The sequence below is a fragment of the Carcharodon carcharias genome, chromosome 21 (genome assembly GCF_017639515.1).
Source record: "Carcharodon carcharias isolate sCarCar2 chromosome 21, sCarCar2.pri, whole genome shotgun sequence".
NCBI lineage: Eukaryota > Metazoa > Chordata > Chondrichthyes > Lamniformes > Lamnidae > Carcharodon > Carcharodon carcharias.
Genome location: NC_054487.1, coordinates 14,382,498 through 14,406,363, shown reverse-complemented (window position 1 = coordinate 14,406,363; position 23,866 = coordinate 14,382,498). Strand labels below are relative to the sequence as shown.

General features: G+C 40.9%; 1 protein-coding gene across 2 annotated transcripts in view; it reads left to right on the top strand.

Moving 5' to 3' along the window:
• Positions 1-23,866, top strand: part of si:ch211-1e14.1 (UPF0606 protein KIAA1549) — a 325,462-nt gene that overhangs the window by 191,129 nt on the left and 110,467 nt on the right. For both annotated transcript variants that reach the window (XM_041215470.1, XM_041215469.1), the window contains exons 4-5: positions 3,080-3,257; positions 13,637-13,767. In XM_041215470.1, the coding sequence (XP_041071404.1) occupies positions 3,080-3,257; positions 13,637-13,767 (309 nt within the window). The remainder of the gene's footprint in view (positions 1-3,079; positions 3,258-13,636; positions 13,768-23,866) is intronic.

Genomic DNA, 23,866 nt, shown 5'->3' with positions numbered 1-23,866 from the left:
CTTGGCCTTTATATCAAAGGAGCTGGAATCCAAAAGGCTCAAAGGGCTAAGTTGGGGCCTACACCTGTTCCTATGTTCTGAGAGTCTTGCCATTATAACTTGAGACAAAGAAATTTCCATTATAAATGGTGACAAACATTTCCAATGAAAAACTACTCTAGTAGTAATAGATTCTCTCATTGCATCAACAGATGAGTGTCCAGCAAGGAGACTAGGGGGTTCCAACTTACTCTGAAATTGACTTTCAGAATGTCTTTGTATCTGAGTTTGGGATGTTCTGTGGTGCAGGTTCCTGTCCTCAGCTCACTGCAAAATACTGCCTTTAGTACGTGGAATCCTCTATGTGAACTACATGGCTGACCCAGCACAGCTGAGTTCAGATTAGCATGCTGTTGATAACAGACACTTTGTACAAGCTTGTCTTAGGGATTTTGTCCTGCCACTTGATGTTGCAGATAGACCTTAAGCAGTGAAGCTGGAATGCATCTAGTTGCTTTATGTGATGCTGGTAGGTTGCCCATGCCTCATAGTCATAGAGAAGTGATGTGAGAACTGCTATCTGGTAGACTGTGATCGTTGATTTGAGACAAACTCCCTGTTCTCTCCAAAGCTTGTGGGTGAGCATACTGAGCTTGTTTTTGCCAGGTGTTGGGTGATTTCATCCTCCAATGTAGTGGTGTTGGAGAGGATATTCCCAAGATAGCGGAATTTCTGAACTGAGTTGAGGGCTGTGTTGTTGATTGTGTCTATTGGTCTTCGAGTTTGAAATATTGGCACCTATGAAATATTTCCACATCGTCATCTTCTAACCTTTGATTTTATTCAGGGACATGGGTTTCTGCCATGGGTCTTCATGTGAATGAACAGGCCAATTCGTGACTCACAGATCTTTGAGCACATGGGGCAGGATGTCAGCTTCAGAGTGTCTTTAAAGCATTTTCTTTCATCCTCCCCGGAAGGACTGGAACACTGGCCACCTAAGAGCTGAGAAAACAGAACCTGACAGGGTAGACGCTGGTCCGGAAAGCATCTTGTGTGCATTAACTAATGTCAGATTGGTAGTGATGCCTCCAAATCATTTACAAAACTTTTCCTGTTGCAAAGTTTGAATAAGCAATGTCTCATCGTAAGTTGGGAAAGATCTGTAGCTTATACCAACTACAGCATCAATGAAGGCACAAGTTTAGCTGCTCTCACACAAGCCTCTGAAAATACTTAATAAATGAATGTTTACCTAGGAAAGCACTTTACTACACTGCTGCCATCTGTTGGCTGTTTTGAGTATATTTGACAAGGAAGTTGAAATAGAATGTGTAGCAATCATACAATGTTTGTTCAAATGTTCGCAGTCTTCTGTTGGAATTTTTTTTCTAATTACTGCACTAATGTTAAATTAGGAAGGCAATTACATTTTTCGTTTCTCTGGATACTTTCCAAACTGATGACTTTATCCTCTTAATATTTTCCCATTCCATCTCCTGTTTGGCATGCACTGTTTTGCTGTCCTTAATGTAAAATATTTTGAGAAGTTTTCCTTCATCAGCTGTGCCACAGTACCATGGTAGTTAACACCAAAGAATGGAGGCCATTTGGCCCATTATGTTTTTGCTGGACTTCACTGAAATTCAAAACTTCCCTTTGCCATAAATGATAACATCTGCTTTTATCTCTACTACCCTGACAAAATATTCCATATTCCATCAACCCTTTGACCAAAGAAATGTTTCCTAACTCCTCTCACCTGTTAGTGACATCATTAATGATCCCCCTTCTGCCGCTCATCCTCCAAACAAAGGAAATACTCATTCCTTATGCAATTTATCAAAGCTCTTTATAATTTTCAAAAGTTACCGAATCTCCTCTCTGCTCCACTGGAAGACATCTTGGAATCTTGATTATCCTCATAGTGGAAGTTTCCCATCCTGGTGAATCTGTGTTAAAAGCACTCTGTTGCCTTAATATGCTTTCTTTAATGAGGTACCCAAAATTGTGGAGAATACTCTAACTGGCTCATCAATGATTTTTAAAAAATCAATACTTCTTTATTCTTTTGCATTATACATCTTTCTTAAAAGCCAAATGCAGTTGGCATTTTTATGGCTTTATCTGAACTTCAGGGAACTGTCTGTTTAAACATCTAGATTTCCTTACTAATCCACATCCTTCAGTATCTTTCTTTTAAAAATGAGCTATTCATTGTTTTTATCCCAAAATGTATTACCTCACGCTTCTCAACATAAGTTGCATATTCTTCACGTTTGGCTAACCAATCTGTACTCCTAAAGTTTCTTGCAGTCCTCTTTCGTGTCATCAGAAAATTAATAGCATTTGTGGGAGTTCCTTCACATGGATTTCTGTGGCTCAGTAAGAAGAACTACCTTCTCCCAAGAGGTTAGGAATGGGCAGTAATTGTTGACTTTATCAACGATCCTTGTATTCGAAAAACAAATTAAAAAAAACATTTGAGATTATACTCCACGTGCTCAAGCCCAAATCATTTATGTATACCAGGAACAAGTAAAACCCAGCATGGAAAATTCGAGTATACCCTATCCATATCCAAGTGATGCCCATTTACTTTAATTCAGTGCAGAATTTCAATAGCTGTTATTTGAAGAATAGCTGGAGATTCTCCCCATTGTTTTCAGAGTCACATTTGGATAACATTCCTCCTTCAGTCACCAGAATCACATTATGGTTTATAGGTTCTTATTGTTGTGGTACTTACATTGTGCTGGAACTCTTTGGGATGTTTGAATGGCATTATAAAATACTTTTAAGGCTCATTCCAATTTCAAAGGTCACTGCTATGTACCCGTCTCAGCATATTCCATGTTGTATTTCTGGAAAGAAAACTATCCAATTATCTCTCAAATTCATGAGGATTATCCATCTGAAAGGTCGTTCCTGACCCTATGTGCGATTTTATTTTTACACAATGGTTGAATTTATGCGTTCTTTCCATATTCAAAATCTATTATAGAAATGAAACATTCAGAAAAAAGTCTTTGTTAATTAATGTTGCTGTTGTGCTGTCATTTTTACTCTTTGATTTTTTTTTTCCCTTCTCCAATTCCAGGTTCACCAAATGCATCAAGAGCTCAAGTTCATGGTGACCGCAGGCTCTGTTGTTTTCTCTGGACCAGCTGTGCTTAATTCTCTCATTCGAACCACGCTTGTTAGTGGCGACTCCCCACTCATCCTTTCTCTCCAGCCAGCTCTGGCTGTGCCAGACCACCAGGCTCAGGTTCAAATTGGTGAGGGTCTACAATGTGTTGACTGATTCAGTGACAGACATTAATGCTTAAATTGTGTACCTAGTTCAAATTTTTGACATCTACGTTTAGTTCAAGAATCCCATCACAAGTAAGTTGTCAAGCGAATGACATAATATTGGATCATGTTTTAAAAATAAGAGGGATTATGGAGCTCTCTGTACCAAAGCATGTGGTGTGGTAATGAACCACAAAGGCCAGAAGGTTCTAGGTTCAAGCCCTTGTCAGCACTGAGTTTGCACATCTATTGGCCTCAGCACTTCTGACCTAGGAAGGAAAAGAAATGGACAGGGTCTCACTCCTGATTGCTATCTAATGATGTCAATGAGATCATCCCTCATCATGGGACAATCATCCCAATAAGCAAATTAGTCAGCATAAGCTCAGTGGTAGCATTCTTGCCTCTGAATTAGAAAGTTGTGGGTTCAAGCCCACATTTGATAATTTATATAATGGCTTTAATGTAGCAAATCACATCAAGGGTCTTTTCAGGAGCCTCTAAACAACAAAATCTGACAGTCACGTGAGTATATATTAGGAAAGCTGACCACAATTTGGCCGAGCTGGTAGGTTTTAAGGAGCAATTTGGAGGAGAGAGAGGTGGAGAGAGTTGGGGAATTCCAGAGTCTGAAGAGCCTCGGGCCTTGGGAGCTGCAAGAATAGCCATGAGTGGTGGAACAATAAAACTTTGGGAATTCACAGGATGCCAAAATTGGAGGAGTGCAGAGTTCTCAAACGTTTTCAGGCAGGAGGAGGTAACAGATATGGAAGGAAGATGTCATGTAGGGATTAAAAAAGGGGTGAGAAATTTAAAATTGAGATCTTGTCAGACTGGGAGCCATTGTAGGTCAGCGAGCATTGTGGTGATAGGGAAATGTGATTGGTGAAAGTTAAGATTAGGCAATCAAATTTTGGATGATCTTGAGTATATGGAGGGTGTAAAGTAGGAGGACAACAGGAAAATATTGGAATAGGCAAGTCTAGACACTTGAGTACAGTGGTTTCAGAGGGCCATATTTTGGATAAGATGTTAAAACTTGGGCTCTGTCTGCTCTCAGGTGAATATAAAAGATCTCACGGCAGTATTCAAAGAGGAGCTGTGTTTTTCTTCCTGATGTCCTGGCCAATATTTACCCTCATTAACATCACTAAAATTGATTATCTGGTCAATAACCTCATTGGAGTTTGTGAGATCTTATTGTGAGCAAATTGCTGCATTTCCTATATTACAGCAATGGCTATAATGACAACACTTCAGAAATACTTCATTGCCTTTGAATTTCCTGAGGTTGTGAAAGCCGTTGTATAAGTGCAAGTTTCTTCTTTCCATCTGCGGGTAGGAGCAAACTCTGTAGAGATGTCTGCCTATAGTCACATAGCTTGCTGACACTGTCTTGTATCATCCATAAAGGACAATCATTCAGGCGAGACACTAAGGGGCTCAAGGAACCACAGGTTCCGTGCTACCAGCACAATAGGGAAGGGGCATGGAGGATGCCTTTCATTACCACTGGGCGAGAAAATGTGCTACACTTTGAGAAACTATAAATTTGACTACATCAAAACGAGAAAACTCATTAAGACCCTGGGATTGCTATTCATTTTGGATGATTCTCCAGTCAACCCTGCAAGTTGATGTCTGGAATTCACCTCTAAGGAATGAAAAGTGATATGTTCTGCCATTGTAGTTATCTCATAATTGTCTGGTATTGCTGTAACCCAAAAGTGAAAGGATTTTATTTTTTGCACGACCTTGGGACTTAACAAAATGCTTTACAGCCAAGGAAGTAATTTTGATGTGTATTCACTGGAGTGGACTTAACCTGAGGTGGAAGCTCTGGGTTCAAGCGCGCTGTATCTTTTTTTGGCCAAACAATGGCCATAGAGGCTTGTTCCTCTCAGACCTTTACAGATCGTCCACAGCCAAAAGCTAGCCGCAGCTAGCAGGAAAATTAGCAGTCTTGTGCTTATTGTTATCACTTTGCTTAAGCATGGATTCCCATCAATACTGTGGAACCCAGTGCAGTATATTGCTGCTGTGCTTTGAAAAGTGATATCGACTCAATATCAGATCCATTTTTGCCCCCCCAGGATAATCTTTAAATTAAAATTACCCACTGTATATACAAGTTCTCTTATTTCCATAATTTTTTGGGTGAAAACTTGCATTACTTCTGATCCCACCCGCTTTTCGGGACAATGATGGCCAATTCTCTAAATAGTGACCCAGATCCTCCAGTCGTGGGATCCTTGGAAACCGGACATATGACCCAAAGAATGCATTGGGACCCCTTGGAAGTCCTGACATGCTGATCTTTATGGGAATTGACCGAGAATTTTAAACTTCCAATAACCCAAGACCCTTTACAAAAGTTGCCAAATCTGAGCTAAGAGTTAGACTTTGGTCACTTCTGATTTACTTACCTGAATAGTCACCCAGGAAATGTTAGACTGAAAAATTCTATTTTAATGCCTGGGTAACTACACAACTGACCGCCCCCAACCCCCTGATCCCACAACCAACCTTCCCTGACCTGGCTACCAACAACACCCCACCCCCAACTCCCCTACCAGAGCTAACTAGTCCCTGCCCTGACTTCCCCTCTCAACCCTAGCTACCAGCCACCCAACCCACCCTGCCCACTTAGCACATTCACCCATTCACTAATATTCACAATGGACATTTAAACTTATTGTATGACAGCTGGCGCCGTATAAAGGGGGCGTGTCTTCTGCACTGATTCTCCTTCTGTGCTAAAAGAGTTCTTCTGGCTGCTGCATCGGAAGTCGAATGCCTTTAAATGTAGCCAGGTAAGTGCGTAGTTCCCTGACTGTTAACCAGATATATAAGGCAACTCCATCTCCTCTGTCCCAAAATGCATATTTAGGCCTACACTCGATCCACCACCACCACATCCCATGCCCCTCCTCCTCTGGCCATTTTTTTTAGCTGAAAAATGCATGTTTCGGGCTATACTCATTAGGAGTTGAACACAATTTTTCAGCTTAGAAATATGTGCTTCGAGTTATAAGTCGGTGCATGAGATCAAACGGGCAGTATGGGCTGTGTTGCCAAGATGATTTGCAAGAGTTCAACACATGCCACATAGAGCAGACCATGCATGGTGACCAACAAACAGAAATGGGCCCTCCTGCAAAAAGAATGAAGTATGAAGGTTTCAAGCTCGAAGTCATAATGTTTGCTAACTTGTCAGATAACTGTGCTGCAGCGAGGGAATTCAGAGTTAGTGAAGAACTGGAAGAGGGAGGAATCCACCCTGAAGAACATGCCCAAGATCAAATACTTCATGAGAACAGGCACCAGCCACTGGTTCTGATCTTGAGAAGCATGTATTGGAATGGGTCCTTGAAAATTGTCAGAATGGTTACATTGTCACCTGAAATGCAATGCATGTGTACACATCTAGGTTGGGAAAATCAAACCCTGAGTCCAACAAAGATTTCAAAGCAACTTTATGGAATGAAAATGTCTAGTATTGCAGCAGAAGACCAAAATCAGCTTAGAAATTACCAAAAAACCTTGATGCCAAAATTACCAGTTTCCAGTAATTCTTCATCAGACAGTGGCAAAAATACAAGTACCCATTATGTCGGCAACATGGATGAAATGCTCATGAATTTTGATATGCCCAGCAACTGAGCTGTGGAGTGGAAAACAGTTCTAGTGAAAACCACAAGACATGATGTTATGACCACAGCCAGTGTTAATTACAGTGCAAACCAAATCCCAGAAGGAAACTTGGCTTACCTTTATTTTTGTGTTCTGAAAATGAGAAAATGTACCTATCTCAGCAGTAAGAGGTCCAGTAGCACTTTGAGGATTTTAAAAATTAAAAGTTAAAGTTTTATTAACAAGAATAAAAGAAGACTTAAGCAAACAAGATTACAGTTACACAATTAAGGTTAGTCTTACATTTCCCCCAAAAAGACTTTCCACTTGGTCAGACCTTCAAGTATACACCTTCCAGGCTCCCTTATAAATATTTAACTATAAAATCCAGTAATGTTACCCAAGGCAAACTGCTGTAGCTTAAATAAAGGCATACCACATGACCTGTAACTCGCTTCCACTCTGCTTTAGAAAACCAAACTTCAGAATAAAATTGCTTCTTTGCAACCTAAGACTTTGTGGCTTGACTAGATGGTTGATTCAAACTGCATCGTTTCCCAACCCCAGCTCAACACCTCCAGCTGCTACCTCAACAGCTTAGACAGCCCCAGCTATAGCTACTCTAAGCTCTCCAGGGTAACTCAAGTACCTTTTTTCTCCCCTTTCATCTCAGGTTCCATTGTTCTCACACCACTTTGAGACTCAAACCCCTCTAAATATAAGATCTTTAATGTCTCCATCTTGCCTTTGCTTTCAGGTCAACAAAATATAACACCCCACTTCTTAATTACCTATGGAACTCCTGCTCTTGTTACCTCTGATTCCTCTTTGATATTCAAACAAACTCTCAACTTATCTAAAAAAAAGTAAATGTTCAGTCTAACCTATTTACTTGTATCTCATACCTAACACCTCTATCTTTTTCATGTTTTAACCTCCCCAGACAACCTGGCTCCTATTAATTTTTCCCAGTTTAATTAATTCATACACAGATGCAACCTTTTCCACAGAATAACACAATATTTCCCAGAAAATGTTTTAAAAATTCAACTATTCTCACAATGAGTAGACAAGATTTACGGTGGTACTAGGTTGCATGACTGACAGAACAAAATTAAAATGAATTTTTAAACAACTGTTCAAGTTCCTTGCAGGAGATTTTGTGGACAACATGACAGGATGGAATGATGTTGTGGATTGATAAAATGTGGAATAGGTGTCCTGGTGGCCTGTGCAAAGAATGCAGCTTATTAGCTTTGGACATGTTCAGATCCCATATAACTGGTGAGATAAGAAGAACCTATGGAGAAATAACAGCCTAATTTCAGTTATACCAGAGAGATTTAGCATCTGTAGTTCAACTTTTGGATGCATGTATCAGCAACCCATTCAGGGATCATGTTTGCTTCGAGTCGAATAAGCGGATAGTTGACGGAGAAAAAGCCTTCGCAAAGAGAGGAAATGTGTGTGCTGCCCCGCTTGATGTTTCGTGTGGTTTCATCATCAAACATTGGAAGACTATTAATACACGAACTGTCATTAGAATGTTCAGAAAATGTGGAATTTCCAGTTCAACGGATGGAGTACCTAATCTGCCAAATCTGATCCAGAGTGGGATGCTTATGATAATGCCATAGCCAAAGTGACTCTGGTTCAAACTTCCTTTGTAGAATTATTTCATTCAATGGAACATCAATTTAATTTGAATTACTAGTGTTATGTCTTTTTGCATTTCAGAATGGCGACCACCAACACTGGCAGTTCACATTTGATACTTGGCATTTAAGTCGACTCCCATTTTTGGAATGATTTTTCAAAGCTTCAAAAGTTGACTCATATCCTGCAATCTAATGTTTAAAAAATAATGGTTTTGAACTGTTTCCTTCTCTCTGTCTGTCTCTGTCTCTCTCTCTCTCGCCCCCGCCCCCCCCCCAACTCTCAAATCCATCTATATTTCGTTTTCTGTATGTGATCTAAATCAAATTTCTACTTCCTGGTTTAGACTTGTATATCTCAGTGTGGATTCTTGGTTGAAGAGCCTTGCTGTTTCTTGTCTTGCTCACAGATGCCTTGTGATGGGCATCATGGTCGACCAAATGAGAACAAGTCGTGAAAGTGCATAAAAACTTTGAATAGCTGTCATTGATATGAATGGCAAGTGCTTTTCCTTTGCCATTGACTGCAAAATCTGGGCTACTATCCCGCATCGATACACTTCCTTATCTATCTTCAAAAACATTCAACTAGATTAATCAGACATGACCTTGTTAGTCAATTAGACATAACAAAGCCATGTTGGCTGACCGTGATCAGTTCAGGAGTGTAATGAAGTGTTTATTATTCACACATTCTATGCGTATAATGGGCCTAAACAAAATCTTGTTGACAAAATACAAAAAAAAATTGTTCTTGAACTCCGTTTGTGTACATAATGCATGCAACATGGATAATCCACTGAACATGACACTTGAATTGGGTCCAATTTCATTCACTGGCAATGGTGCAACTTGTGATATGTATGGTTCTGATCATCCTTGGCAGGAATTGTGTACTAATTGGCTTCCAGTGGAGCTTCATTGAGCGTGAATTATTTGAGGTATATCTCCTATTAACTAGTTTCAAACAACAACCAAGTTTTCATCGTGTTGGTGCCAAATTACCTCCTTTAGACTAGAACCTGCTAAATTCTGCTGAAAATAATGAAAGCATGATGCTGAAATGTAAAATGTTGAGGATGAGTAGGCTGCAAGAGTAAACATTGATTGGTTTCTGTTCTTAGGTAGGCCTTGAATGTAAAAGCTTATCTGCAAAAGTCTTTTGTTGTTACTCACTTGAGCCTTTTTTATGATTTGCTGTGACTAGACTGTTCAATGTTGAGCAAGCTTCACATCTTAGCCCAACATTGAGATTTTTTCATGAGGCACACGCTATTATTTTTCGTGTGTTTCTGCCTTCAAGTTCCTGTGGCCTAACCCTTCTAAGCATCCTGATACTGTGTGTGCCCTTGGAACTTTGTTCTTTTGTGTAGAGTGAAGAGCAGTATTGAGTATTGTTAGTGTGTTGGGAACATGTGTGTCTCCCCATTCAGCCAAAATGTAATTTGGAAGGAGTGAATTTTTTTTTAAAGAACTTCATTAATAGGAATAGGTAATATGTCATTGGAATTTTAAAAAATATTTTTTCATGTGAGATGTGGGCTTTGCTGGCAAGGCCAGCATTTATTACTCATTCCTTATTGCCCATGAGAAGATGCAATAAGCCACCTTATTAAACCATTGCTGTCCGTGTAGTGTGCATACAACCACAGTGCTGTTAGGAAGAGAGTTCCAGGATTTTGACCCAACGACAGTGAAGGAACGGCAATATCATTTCAAGTCAGGATGGTGTGTAACTTGGAGGGAAACTTGCAGGTGGTGTAGTTCCCATGCATCTGCTGCCCTTGTCCTTCTAGGTGGTAGAGGTTGCAGGTTTGGAAGGTGCTATCCAAGGATCCTTAATGAGTTGCTGCAGTGCATCTTGTAGATGGTACATCTTGTAGATGGTGCATCTTGTTGTTGGCTCTGTATGTTGGAGGTGGAGGGAGTGAATGTTGGATGGGGCGCCCATCAAGCAGGCGCTTTGTCCTGGATGGTGTCGAGCTTTTTGAGTGTTGTTGGATTAGCATTCATCCAGGCACACTCCTGACTTGTGCCTTGTAGGTGGTGGACACACTTTGGGGAGTTAGGTGAGTTAATTGCCACAAAGTTCCCAACCTCTGATCTGCTCTTACAGCCATTGTATTTACATAGCTGATCCAGTTAATTTTTTGGTTAGTGGTAACCCCCTAGGATATTGACAGCGGGGTGATTCAACAATGGTAATATCATTGAATGTCAAGAGCAGATGCTTAGATTCTCTCTTGTTGGAGATGGTCATTGCCTGGCACTCAAATACTTTTCTGCCTATGCAGCATCACTGAAGTAAAGGCACAACACAATGCAGTTTCAAAGAAGGGCAGTGAAGCTGATCCCTCAAACCGCAAAGGTTTACAGCACAAGATGAGTAATATGACCCATCCCATTTCCTGGTTCCATATCTGACAACATTTTACAAAAAGTTGTGAGGAGAGGTTGGAAATTTATCTTGGTTACTTCATCCTTTAAAAATAGACAAATGAGTGATACATAATTTACCAATTGGAATGAGCTAATCCCTTGCATTGTTTGTTTTATGTTGAACCATAACCACAAGACTAGATGCAAACCAATGTTAAGTAAGTTTGGTATTGAAGTCTACTCGCCAGAATCAGTGATAAGTAATAGGAATGGTTGGTTGGTGGAGTATAAAAACTTTGTGATTGTGGTTTCCTGCATAAAATATGCTAAATGAGCTGAATGTTACCTCTTGCCCATTCGCATTTGTGCAATCATCTGCAAAAATGTTCAAATCCAAATGTTTTACATTGATACTCTGATATTGCACACAGTAAGGCAGAGAGCATGGCCTCTCTTTTCCATACCTGTTGTCTTTATGCTGCAGTTTCTTTGTCTTTTTGTAACTTCCTTTCTCTTAACTGTTTCTAATTCTTTGTTTTTCTCTGTTTCTTTTGTTTGCCTGGTAGATGACATAACACAGCCTGGAGTGGTGGGGAAAGCTGCATTTTTTTAAAAATTCATTCATGGGATGTGGGCATCGCTGACTAAGTCAGCATTTATTGTCCATCCCTAATTGTCCTTGTTCAGAGGGAATTTAAGAGCCAACCACATTGCTGTGGGTCTGGAAGCACATGTAGGATAGACCAGGTAAGGATGGCAGATTTCCTTCCTTAAAGGACATTAGTGAACCAGATGGGTTTTTACTGCAATCGGCAATGTCATCAGGCTTTTAATTGAATTCAAATTTCACCACCTGCCATGGGGGGATTCGAGAACATTACCCTAGGTATCTGTAATACTAGCCAGTGACAATGCCACTATGCCACCGCCCCCCCCATGGGGTTGAATTATAGGAAAAATATAGCTCTCTTTGGCCTGCATCCTGCCCCTTTTACCAATAATCCATAATTTTCCTCGCCCCTCACTTGCATTACGTTTCCCACTCCATCTTTTAGCCTTTCCTGTGTCCATCATTTCCCTCACCTCTTCCATGTTAAACTACCGCTTTCCCTACGTCCTCCCATTGCACTTAACTGGCCCTCCAGCACCTTCAACACAAGATTAGATAGAAGAGGCCAGAGCCACCTGTTTATTTTCCTCTGATATTCAGTTGTACCTTAAAGACATTCAGTTTTTTTTCAAAAAAATATAAACATTAGGAAACAACTGTGGATAAAAATTTTCAGATGACATATTGTGTAATTTGAGGGGACAAACATTTGAGATGTCATATTGTGTCATTTGCCTTGGGTGCAGAAGAGATTTACTAGAATGATACTAGGCATGAGGGACTTCAGTTACGTGGAGAGACTAGAGAAGCTAGTGAGATGGTGGCTAATGGTAATATCACTGGGCCCGTAATCCAGAGGCCCAAGTCAATGCCCTTGGGACACGGGTTCAAATCCCACCGTGGCAGTTGGTGAAATTTAAATTCAGTTAATTGAAAAAAAATCTAGAATTGAAAGTTGGTCTTAGTCATAGTGATCATGAAACTATCATCGATTGTCGTAAAAAAAAAAATAAAATCTGGTTCACAAATTCCCTTTAGGGGAAGGAAATCTACCATCCTTATCTGACATGTGACTCCAGACCTACAGCAATGTGGCTGACTCTTAAATGCCTAGCAAGTGACTCATAGGCAATGCTGTCCTTACCGGTGCTGCCCATATTCCATGAAAGGATTTTTTTTTTAAAAGCTTGGATTGTTCTCCTTAGACTAGAGAAGGTCAAGAGGAGAATTAATCAAGGTGTTCAGAATTATGATGGGTTTTGATAGAGCAAAGAAAGAGAAAATGTTTCCATTGGCAGGAAGGCCAGTAACCAGCAGAGACAGATGCAAGATAGTTAGCAAAAGAGTAGGGGAGATGAGAAGTGTTTTTTATCGTGCAGCAATTTGTTATGCTTTGGAATGCGCTGCCTAGAAGGGCACCAAAATTCATTAGTATCAAAGGAAATTGGATGCAGGCTGAAGAAGGAAAAATTTGCAGAGCTATGGGGAAATAGCAGGGGAGGTGACCAAATTGGATAGCTTTTTCAGAGAATGACACAAGCACAAATGAGTTGGATGGCCTCATTTTCTGTTTTATGATTCTATAATTATGATACTAAGGCTATACAACAGCATCTCCTGCCCAGATTGTGTGCCTACAGGGGATGTATTTATATTAAATGTTCATTGTCAGTGGGGATGTGGGAATTTATTAAATAACAAAGTTAATACAAAAATGTGGCATTTTTGAATGAAAAAGGTGATGTTCTGACCAGTCTCACACTTGGTGATAGTTATTCTATGTCATAAATACCCATAATCTAGGCCACTTCCTTTCAAAGAAATATAGGCTGTATTTCACTGGCAAAATAATAGAATTCTATGTTCTAAAAAGATAAATTGGCTTATTGAGAGACCAAAGGAAATTTTAGCTCCTTTGTTACATGTAAACTTGGCCTTTACCTTTCCTGTAATATAATCCCAGAAACTGGTGAAATTCCTGAATTTACCAAAATGCAGTTTAATTCTTTGCAAACAAAGGACATCTTTATGACACATTTTGTTTCTTCAAAAATTACACTGTCTAATCTCTCTCCCTCCTCTTCAGTTCTCCAGTTTGTCCCTCGTTATGTTGATGTGAGATTTTGCAACTTCACTCAGAGAATTGAGAAAGGATTGACAATGGCATTTGCAGAAGTGCACAGAAGGCGACAGGAAAGAGAAGGCTTTACTGTCCAGGTAAGGGTGAGCTTGACTTGTCTGGGAAACTAGCATCCTTCAGGTGAGACATTCTTCTGCTTGTTTCAGTGGCTGAAGATCCTATCAAACATGAACAAATGAACTTCTCTTCCTAATCAAATGAACTTGTTTTGCCCAAAATAATGGCTACCACATCTGTATACAAGAAAAATCACTGCCACTTCCCACTCCAAAGACTCCGGCATAAAATCTAGACTGACATTTCAGTGCAGTACTGAGGAGTATTCCAATGTTGGAGGTTCCATCTTTCAGATGAGACATTCCCCCATCTACCCTCAAATGAAGTTTAAAGATCCCATGACACTAATTCAAAGAAGAGCAGTGAAATTCTCCCTCTCACCCCAGTGTCAGGGCCAATATTTATCTCTCAACCAATGTCACTAAAATGGTTTATCTGGTCAATGGGTCAGACCTTACTGGTGACTAAGTGGCCCTAGTCATTTCGTTAGGCTTGCCCTTGCCCGTTTAATTTCCATGAGGCTTTTTTGCACAGCAAGTTTCTGCAAGTGAGATTGAACCAGCACAGCACCCTCCACAGGGCATCTGAAACCTGTGTGAATGGGGCAAGGAACTGGGTATACCCTTAAGTAATCAGACTGAGTCTTTGGCTGAAATTTTCAGGCCCCCCCGCGCCATTGGAATCTTCTGGTCCCGCCAAAGCGAATGAACATTTGAATGGCCCGCCGTGGCAGGAGCCGCCACACTAGGGCCGGAAAACTCCAGCCTTTGTTGACCAGCAGAACAGTGTTTGAACCAGGAAGTATAGGTTGGCACAGTGTATTTAATGTCAAATCAGAAAACAAAGTAAAGAGAAGGAAAGAAAGATTGAATTGGGGAGAGAGAATAAGAGGCACAAAGTTTTTTAAAAAAATGAAAATGTTTTTTTATATTTCTAGTAACAATGAAAAGGTAAAGGAATAATTAATTGTAATAACTTGTAATTAACTTTCAATGTCTGGTTGTTTGGCAATAATTAAGACTTAACATTCATTAAAAGATCCTTTAGATTGAAGTAGACAAGCGCTAACGTTCTGTGGTGAGTTTAGTCCATGTCTTGCATTTGCCCTGCCAAAACCATGGTGGTCATGGTGTAATTCTAATAACCAGATCACACTTTGGGCTGTCCCTTCTATCTTCTGGCATTTTGTCCTCCTTTGAGCATCCCAACTTGTTCCTCCCCCCACCCCCATTGAAAATCCTTATCTTCGACCCTGCTCGAGAATTTTCTCACCCCCATATCATCACTGCTTTCCTTCCTCAGCCCCTGCACTGTGACATCTCATCTTCAATGATTTCAGCTTCCATATCAATTCTTCATACCCTCTCTCCTCTGAGTTTATTGCCCTTCTATCCTCCCTAAATCTCTGCTCTGTAAACTGCTCAAATGCTAGTCATGGCTAGTGCCCTGGCCTTCCCATCTTGCATGTCATTGCAACCCCCATCTTATCAAACACAGCTAAAGCCATCCCTAATCACTTACTTGCATTAATCCACCTTGATTCTTGCTTCTAACCCTGTTTTTTTCCTGTATCTGTTCCTGGAAAAAGCTACCCCCTATTCTCTTACAACTGCTCTTTTAAAGTCACAACTGCCGTGCATTTGGCCCTCCACCATGACATTTCTGCAGCTATTGATTTACTCAGCTGCGCCCTTGCTTTCATCTTTGACGTCATAATCCTACTAAAATCATTACTCTCTCTCAGCCTGATTGCTTCCCTGTCCCTGGTTTGGCACTCATCTCCACTCTTGAGTTCAGTAGGCATAAGCTTGAATGGACATGCAGATAACTGATTTTGCCATTTACCATCAAATCTAGCTGGAGCAGGTAAAGAACAATCAGTCCCTGCTCTCATCTGCCAAAAACTGCTCACTATCCCAGCACCAACTGAGAGTGCAAAGATAACCACAGCTTCTTTTCTCTACTGCAAAGTGTCTCTTAAACCCCTCTTCCCTGCCTCTCTCATCTTGTAATTCACTTTGTATTTCATCACTTCATAAAGCTTTTTGAGAGGTGTATGCCCCCTTCACCCTCATCTTCAACAAAACAATTGCAAGGAGCTCATGGACGAATTTGTCATTAAGATCGAGCCCATTCATCAGCTGCATCTGATCCTTCCCTCCCTTTCCCTGCTCCACCGTCTGTAAATTATTAGGCTGCTTGTCCGACATCTAGTGTTGGATGAGCAGAAATTTCCTTAATTTTTTTAAATTCATTCATGGGATGTGGGCATTGCTGGCTAGTCCAGCACTTATTGGCCATCCCTAATTGCCCTTGTTCAGAGGACACTTAAGAGTCAACTACATTGCTGTGTGTCTGGAGTCATATGTAGGCCAGACCAGGTAAGGGCAGCAGATTTCCTTCCCTCAAGGACATTAATTAGCCAATTAAATATTGAGAACACCGATGCCATTGTCTTCGGCCTTCACTACAAATTGTGTTTCTTGCTGTCAACTTAATCCCTCTTATTAGTCATCTGCCTTAGCCCGAACCAGACAGTTCGCAACCTTGATATCATATTTGAGTCCAAGGTGAGCTTTCAACCCCATAACTGCGCCATCACTATGACTACCTATTTCCACCTCTGTAACATTTGCCTAATACTGCCCCTATCTCTGCACATCTACTGCTGCAGCCCTCAGTCATGATTTTGTTACCTCTAGAATTGATTATTCTTACGCACTCTAGCAACTTGAGGGCATCCAAAACTCTACTGTCCTTACTCATACCAAATCCTGTTCAGCCATCGCCCCACACTCACTAACCTAGATTGGCTCCTAATTAAGTAAAAAAAAAAATTGATTTTAAAATTCTCATTCTTTTCAAATCACTTCATTGCCTTGCTCTCTACTCTCTAACCTCTGTCGACCTCACAATTCTCTAACATATCTGTGCTCCTGTTATTCTGGTGTGTTAAACATCTCTGATTTTAATCACTCCGACATTAGTGATTGTGCCTTCAGCTGCCTAGGCCCTAAGCTCTGGAATTCCCACCCTAAACCTCCCTGCCTTTGTCTTTCTTTCCTCTTTTATGCTGCTTCTCAAAACCAACCTCTTCAACAAAGTTTTTGGCCACCTCCTCAATATTTTCTTATGTGGCTCAGGGTTAGATTTTTCTTTATAATGCTCCTGTGAAGAACCTTAGAATGTTTTAATATTTTAAAGGCACTATATAAACACGAGTTTGAATTATATACAATGACAATACAGGAGCTGCTTGTTGAAAATATTTGAATAGGGCCCAGACACCAAGGTTCTGCTTTTGTGTAGCTTATGGAGGAGTGGCGCATGTCAAATAGCAACTTTCAGTTTTTCGCATTTAACTGCATATCTGCACCACCTGAAGTTGCTGTCTGATTTGTGCTTAAATAATGACGAGTGCCATGAGCCTTACCATTATTTTTACAGTAAACTCATCCATTATTACATGGCTTTTTGTGGGACCTTCCTATGTGCAAAGTGTCTGCACATTTCCCTAAATTAAAACACTCCAAAAAAGAGTTAATTGGTTTTAAAGCAATTTTGGATATCCTAAGGTCGAGTAAGAGGTGCACGGCCAGTGAGAGGAGACTTCGGCCTGAGTGAGACAGAGATGGAGTGAGTATATTTTGGAATTTGGTTCAAAGTGAGAATTTGTTGCATAGGAGGAAAGAGGTGCTTTACGTAAGGTTTACCGCAAGAAGAAAAGTGTGCTGAGTGGGGAGCTCAGTGAAGGGCGGGGAGAGGTGCTTTTTCTCTTCTAATCTCTTTTAGCCTCCAGTATTTGATTTCCACTCTGCAGTAGAAGGAGCAGGTAAACCAGTAACTGGTCTTGTTAGTTCTATCAGTATTGTAAGTTTACCTGTGCCAAAACCTATTTGGAGGTGTAGGCTTTATTAATTGCTATTAATTAATTAGCAATTGTTAATGAACACATTGGAGATGGAAGGGCAGGTGATGTGCTGCGATTGCGCGATGCAGGAGCTTCTGGTTACTGAAGTGATCCAGGGCACACACGCCTGCAGTAAGTGTTTGCGGCTGCAGGAACTTTGGCTCTGATTTATTGAGCTGGAGGCCGAGCTGCAGACACTGTGGCATATCAGGGAGGGGGATAGTTACCCAGACACTTCATTTCAGGAGGTGGTCACATCCCTTAGGATGTCTTCTGATTTGGTCAGGATCAGGGGGGTGTGACTGCAAGTGAGGCAGGTAAGGGGACCCAGAGGGCAGGAGTGGAGGAGCCTCGGCCCTTGCAATTGTTCTGAGGGTCGTGAGTCTTTGGCTCTTCCTGAAAAGGCGTTGGAAGCAGAGGTGGATAGATTCTTGATAAGCAAGGGGTGATAGGTTATCGGATGTAGGCGGGATGCTGATTTGAGGATACAATCAAATCAGTCATGATCTTATTAAATGGCGGAGCAGGCTCCAGGGGCCTCATGGCCTACTCCTGCTCACTGTTCGTATGAGAGGCACTTTATCAATACAGGTCTTTTTTTTTCCTCAGTTAAGTTAGAATGTTTGAGAAATGCGATAAAGGCACCATATGGACAGAAATCTTTCTCTTTGTTTGCAGTGCGTATAACTTCAACAAAGAAATTGGTGTTTATCCTTGCATCATTTCTAATCCTTTTGTTATCTTTAGATGTGTGGTCCCAGGTTATCACATATATGAATGAGAAAGATTAGAGTAGAAAGGAGAGCTCTCTGTCCATAGAGAGGAAAAAGGAGTGAAAACTGTTGTTGAAAAGCTACAAACCCTTTCTTGTGATTTTCTTGGTGTGGGGCCTCTGCTTTCTGACACACTGCAACAGGTAATTACATACAAGGGAGGCCATTCAGCCCATCTCAATTCATCTCTTCAGAATGATCTTAAGGTTTGCCTGTTTTCAGCACTCACTTCGTTATTGATTGATTTCAGGGATTTTACCTTTGCGAATTGATCTGGGAGTCCATTTTGTATGTTGATCACTCGCATGAAGAAAACCTTCCTGATAATTTCAGCTAAATTTGCCTTTTTCTGATTTGAACCTGTTAGCTCTTGACTGGATGTATTTTTCCACATGGAGACAGGGGACATAGCTGAAGTACTAAATAAGTACTTTGCATCTGTCTTTACCAAGGAAGAAAATGCTGTCCAAGGCCAAGTTAAGACATTTTATGGATTAAACTTGATAGAGAATGTATTAGATAGGCTATCTGTGCTTAAAGTTGCTAAGTCACCAGGACAAGAAGAGATGCATCCAAAGATATCAAGGGAAGCGAGAGTGGAAATAGTGGAGGCAGTGGCTATAATTTTCCAATTCTCCTTAGATACAGGGGTGGTGCCAGAAGACTGGACAATTGCAAACATTACACCCTTGTTCAAAAAGGGTGGAAGGATAAGTCCAGCAACAATAGACCAATCAGTTTAACCTCAGTGGTGGGAAACTTATTAGAAATGATAATTTGGGACACAGTTAAGTCACTTGGCTAAATGTGGAATAATTATGGAAAGCTAGCACAGATTTGTTAAGGGAAAATTGTGTTCAATTAACTTGCTTGATTTTTTTTGAGGAGGTAACAGAGGGTAGATGAGGGTAATGCAGTTGATGTGTGCATGGACTTCCAAAGGTATTTGGTGAAATACCACAGAATAGACTTGAGCCAAGATACAGTCCATGAAATAGAAGGGACAGAAGCAACGTGGATATGAAATCAGCTGAGTAACAGGGAACGGAGAGTTCTTTGGAGTGGAGGAAGGCATACCAGGGGCTCCTACTCTCTTGATATACATTAATGACTTAGACTTTGGTGTACTGGGTACAATTTAAAAATTTGCATATGACACAAAACTTGCAAGTATCTTGAACTGTGAGGAGGGTAGTGCTAAACTTCAAAAGGACAAAGTGCTGGAAAGGACGGACAACTAGCAGATGAAATGAAATGCAGAGAAGTGTGAAGTGATTCATTTTGGTAGGAAAAATGGGGAGCAGCAATATAAATAAAGAATACAATTCCAAAGGGGTGCAGAAGCAGAGGAATATGGAATCATTGAAGATGGCAGGGCAGGTTGAAAGCCAGGTTAATAAAGCATATGGGATTCCGGACTTGAGTACATAGGGGCATAGAGTACAACAGCAAGGATGTTACAATAAACTGTGTAAAACACCGATTAGGCCTCAATTAGAGTATTGCATCCACTTCTGGGCACCACACTTTAGGAAAGATGTGATGGCATTAGAGGATGTAGAAAAGATTCATGAGAATGATTCCAAGATGAGGAACTTCAGTTAGGATAGGCTGGAGAAGCTGGGATTGTTCTCCCATAGAAAAGAGAAGTTAGAAGGAAATTTGACAGAGATGCTCAAAATTATAAGGGGTCTGAACTGAATAGATAATGAGAAACTGTTCTCACTGGCGGAAGGATCAAGAACCAGAGGATACCGATTTAAGATGATTGGCAAAAGAAGCAACAGACCCATTGAAAAGTTACAGCACAAAAGCCATGCAGCCTGTCATGTCAACATTGGCCTATAAAGAAAAAATAAAAAACTAGCTGCCCATTCTAATCCCACCTTCTAGCATCTGCTCTGTAACATTGTAAGTTAGAGCACTTCAGGTGCTGATCCAGGTCCCTTTTTAAATGAGTTGAGGGTTTCTGCCTCCACCAACAAACTAGGCAGTGAATTCCAGACACCCACTACCCTCTGGGTGTAGAAGTTTTTCTTCATGTCTCCTCTAATGCTTCTACCAATCACCCTAAATCTATGCCCCCTGGCAATTGACCTTTCTGTTAGGAGAAACAGGTCTTTGCTGTCTACTGTATCTAGGCCCATTATAATCTTGTACACCTCAATTAAGTTACCCCTCAGCCTCCTCAGTTCCAAGGAAAGCAATCCTAGCCTATCCAATCATTCCTCATAGCTGTGGTTTTAAAGCCTTGGCAACATCCTTGTAAATCTCAGTACTTTCTCTGGAGCAATCATGTCCTTCCTGTCATGTGGTGACCAGAACTGTACACAAAATCCCAGCTGTTGCCTAACCAGCATTTTTTTACAGTTCCAGCACTATATCCCTGCTTTTGTATCCTATGCCTCATCCAATAAAGGAAAGCATTCTATATATTTCTTTACTACTTTATTCACCTGCCCTGCCACCTTTAGGAACCTACGAACATGCACTCCAAGGTCTCTCAATTTCTCTATCCCTCTCAGTATCCTCCCACTTTTATGTATTCCCTAGCTTTGTTTCCTGTCTCCAAATGCATTATCTTACACTTCTCTGGATTGAATTCCATTTGCCACTTTTCTGTCCTCTTGCTGAACTATTGATATAATTCTTGAGTCTACAGCTATCCTCTTCACTCTCAACTACACAGTCAATTTTTGTATCATCTGCAAATTTCCCAAACATGTCTCCCACATTTAAGTCTGAATGATTAATTATAACAAATTAAATGCAACAAACAGCAAGGGACCCAACACTGAGCCCTGTGGAACTCCATTGAAAACCACTTTCCATTCGCAAAAACATCCATCAGCCATTACCCTTTGTTTCCTGTTGTTAAGCCAATTTTGGATCCAACTCACCGCATTCCCCTGTATCCCATGGGCTTTTAGTTTTCTGACCAGACTGCCACATTAGATCTTGTCAGATTCCTTACTAAATTCCATGTAGACAGCATCCACTGCACTACTCTCATCAATTCTCCTTGTTACTTCCTCAAAAAAATTGATTTGAAAAGTAAGACAAGACCTTCCCCTCACAAAACCATGTTGACTATCCTTGATCAATCTATTCCTTTCTAAGTGACAGTTTATCCTGTGTCTCAGAATTGATTCTAATAATTTGCCTGCCACCGATGTCAGCCTTTAATTATCTGGCCTATCCCTTCACCCTTTTTAGATAATGGTACAATGTTCACAGACCTTCTGTCTTCTGGTACCTCGCCTGTATCTAGTGAGGATTGGAAAATGATCCTCAGAGCATCCACTGTTTCCTTCCTGGCTTCCTTTAACAGCCTGGGATACAATCCATCTGGCCCTAGTGATTTATCCGCCTTCAACGATTACAGCCTCTCCAGTACTTCCCCTCTCATTATGTTTATTGTATCTAATATTTCACAATCCTCCTCTTTAACTAGAATGTTTGCATCATCCCTCTCCTTTGTGAAGACAGAGACAAAGTACTCATTAAAAACCCTGCCCACACCTTCTGCACCCACACATAAGTTAACTTGTACATTTCTGATAGGCCCTACTCTTTCCTTAGTTAACCTCTTGCTCTTGATGTGCTGATAAAACATCCCTGGGTTCTCCTTGATTTTATCTGCCAATATTTTTTCAGATCTTCTCTTTGCTTTCCTAATTTCCTTTTTTACTTCACCCCTGTATTTTCTATTCTCTTGTATGCTTTTTACACAATTAAGATTTTTTGTGACTGTCGTAAGCTTTATTTTTCTGCCTTATCTTATCTTGTATGCTTCTGGATAACCAGCGGGCTCTAGATTTGGCAGTACCGTCCTTTTTTTTGGCGGTGGGGGGTGTATAATGTCCATACTGTGCCCGTAGAATCTCACTTTTGAATGCCTCCCAAATCACTGATTTTTCTTCCAGTAGATTTATCCAGTCCACTTTCACCAGATCACTTCTTAGCTTCATAAAAATTGTCTCTCCCCAATTTATAACTTTTTCTCCCGTTCTATCTTTGTCCTTTTCCATAATAGTGCTAAATCTAACTGTTATAGTCACTATCTCCAAGATGGTCACCTACTGCTACCTCATCCACTTGCCCTGCTTAATTTTCTAAGACTAAATCTAGAATTGTGCTCCCCCTCATTGGACTTATTACGTGCTGACTAAAAAAGCTGCTTTAAATGCAGTTCAAGAATTTTGTGCCCTCTTTGCCTTTCAAACTGTTCATATCCCAGTTGATATTAGGGTGGTTGAAGTTTCTCAACTATTATTGGCCTCTTGTTTTTGCATTCAGAAATGTGCCTACATATTTGCTTTTCAGCAAAAAAATTTATGCAGAGTGGTTATGATCTGAAATGCACTGCTGAGAATGTGGTGGAGACAGATTCAATCATGGATTTGAAAAGAGAATTGGATCATTAGTGAAGAGAGAATTTGCAGGGCTCCAGGGAAAAGGTGGGTGAGTGACGCTCGGTGAATTGCTCTTGCAGATTGGCAGCACAGACAAATTTGGCTGAATGGCATCGTTCTGTGCTGTAACCACTCTGATTCTATTCTATGATTCTAGATTCTAGTATCAGCTGGTCCTTTAAAATGGGTCTAAAGAGGTAGTGAGGAATAGCATTTTGATTGAGTAGCATAGGAAGGAATTTTCTCCCCGTCGTGCAGGCTGGGTGGGAGCAGGCACGGGCAGGCATGCAGCCGATTGCTGCCTGCGATTGGCTCTGCGCCACCATTTTACGTGGGCGGGCCAATTAAATCCTGCCCAGCGTGACGCACACCCAGAAGCACTCAGCGCTCCCTGCGCGGGCAGGGGGGAAGAGGGAGATTCGGGGCCTGCGCTGTTTCACGCATGCGTGTAAAAGAGCACAGAAATCTCCCTGAGGCATGGAGCTGCCTCGGAGTTTCGTTTCATTGTGGGAAAAAAAAATTTTGAAAAAATTATTCGGACATGTTCCCTCATGACAGGTGTCACATGAGCTGGGACATGTCTATGAATTTTCTTTTAAAATTTTATTAAAGTTGTAAAACCTTTATGAAACCTCATCTTGCCTGTGGATGAGGTTCCATGAAAAATGCGAAAGCCGCCTGAGCTCTTTGCCTGCCCGCCAACTTTAAGGTTGGAAGGGCAGCCCTGAGAATGAGTTTAATTAGTTAATTAATGGCCTTAATAGGCCTTTGACAGTCCGGCGGGCGCGCAACCAACTCCGCTGCACACCCACCAAACTGAGGATTAGAATGATGAGCGGTGACGTCAGTATGCATGCTTGATGTCACCATGCGTCATTTTACCCATCAGCGAGGGGGGCCAGCCACCACACGCCGACCAGAAGATTCAGGCCATAATGTTGCGTATTCTGTTTTCTCTTACAAAATAGAAGGTAGAAATAAAAGTTCCTTTTGGTATTTTTTTAAAAACAAAACAAGCCCA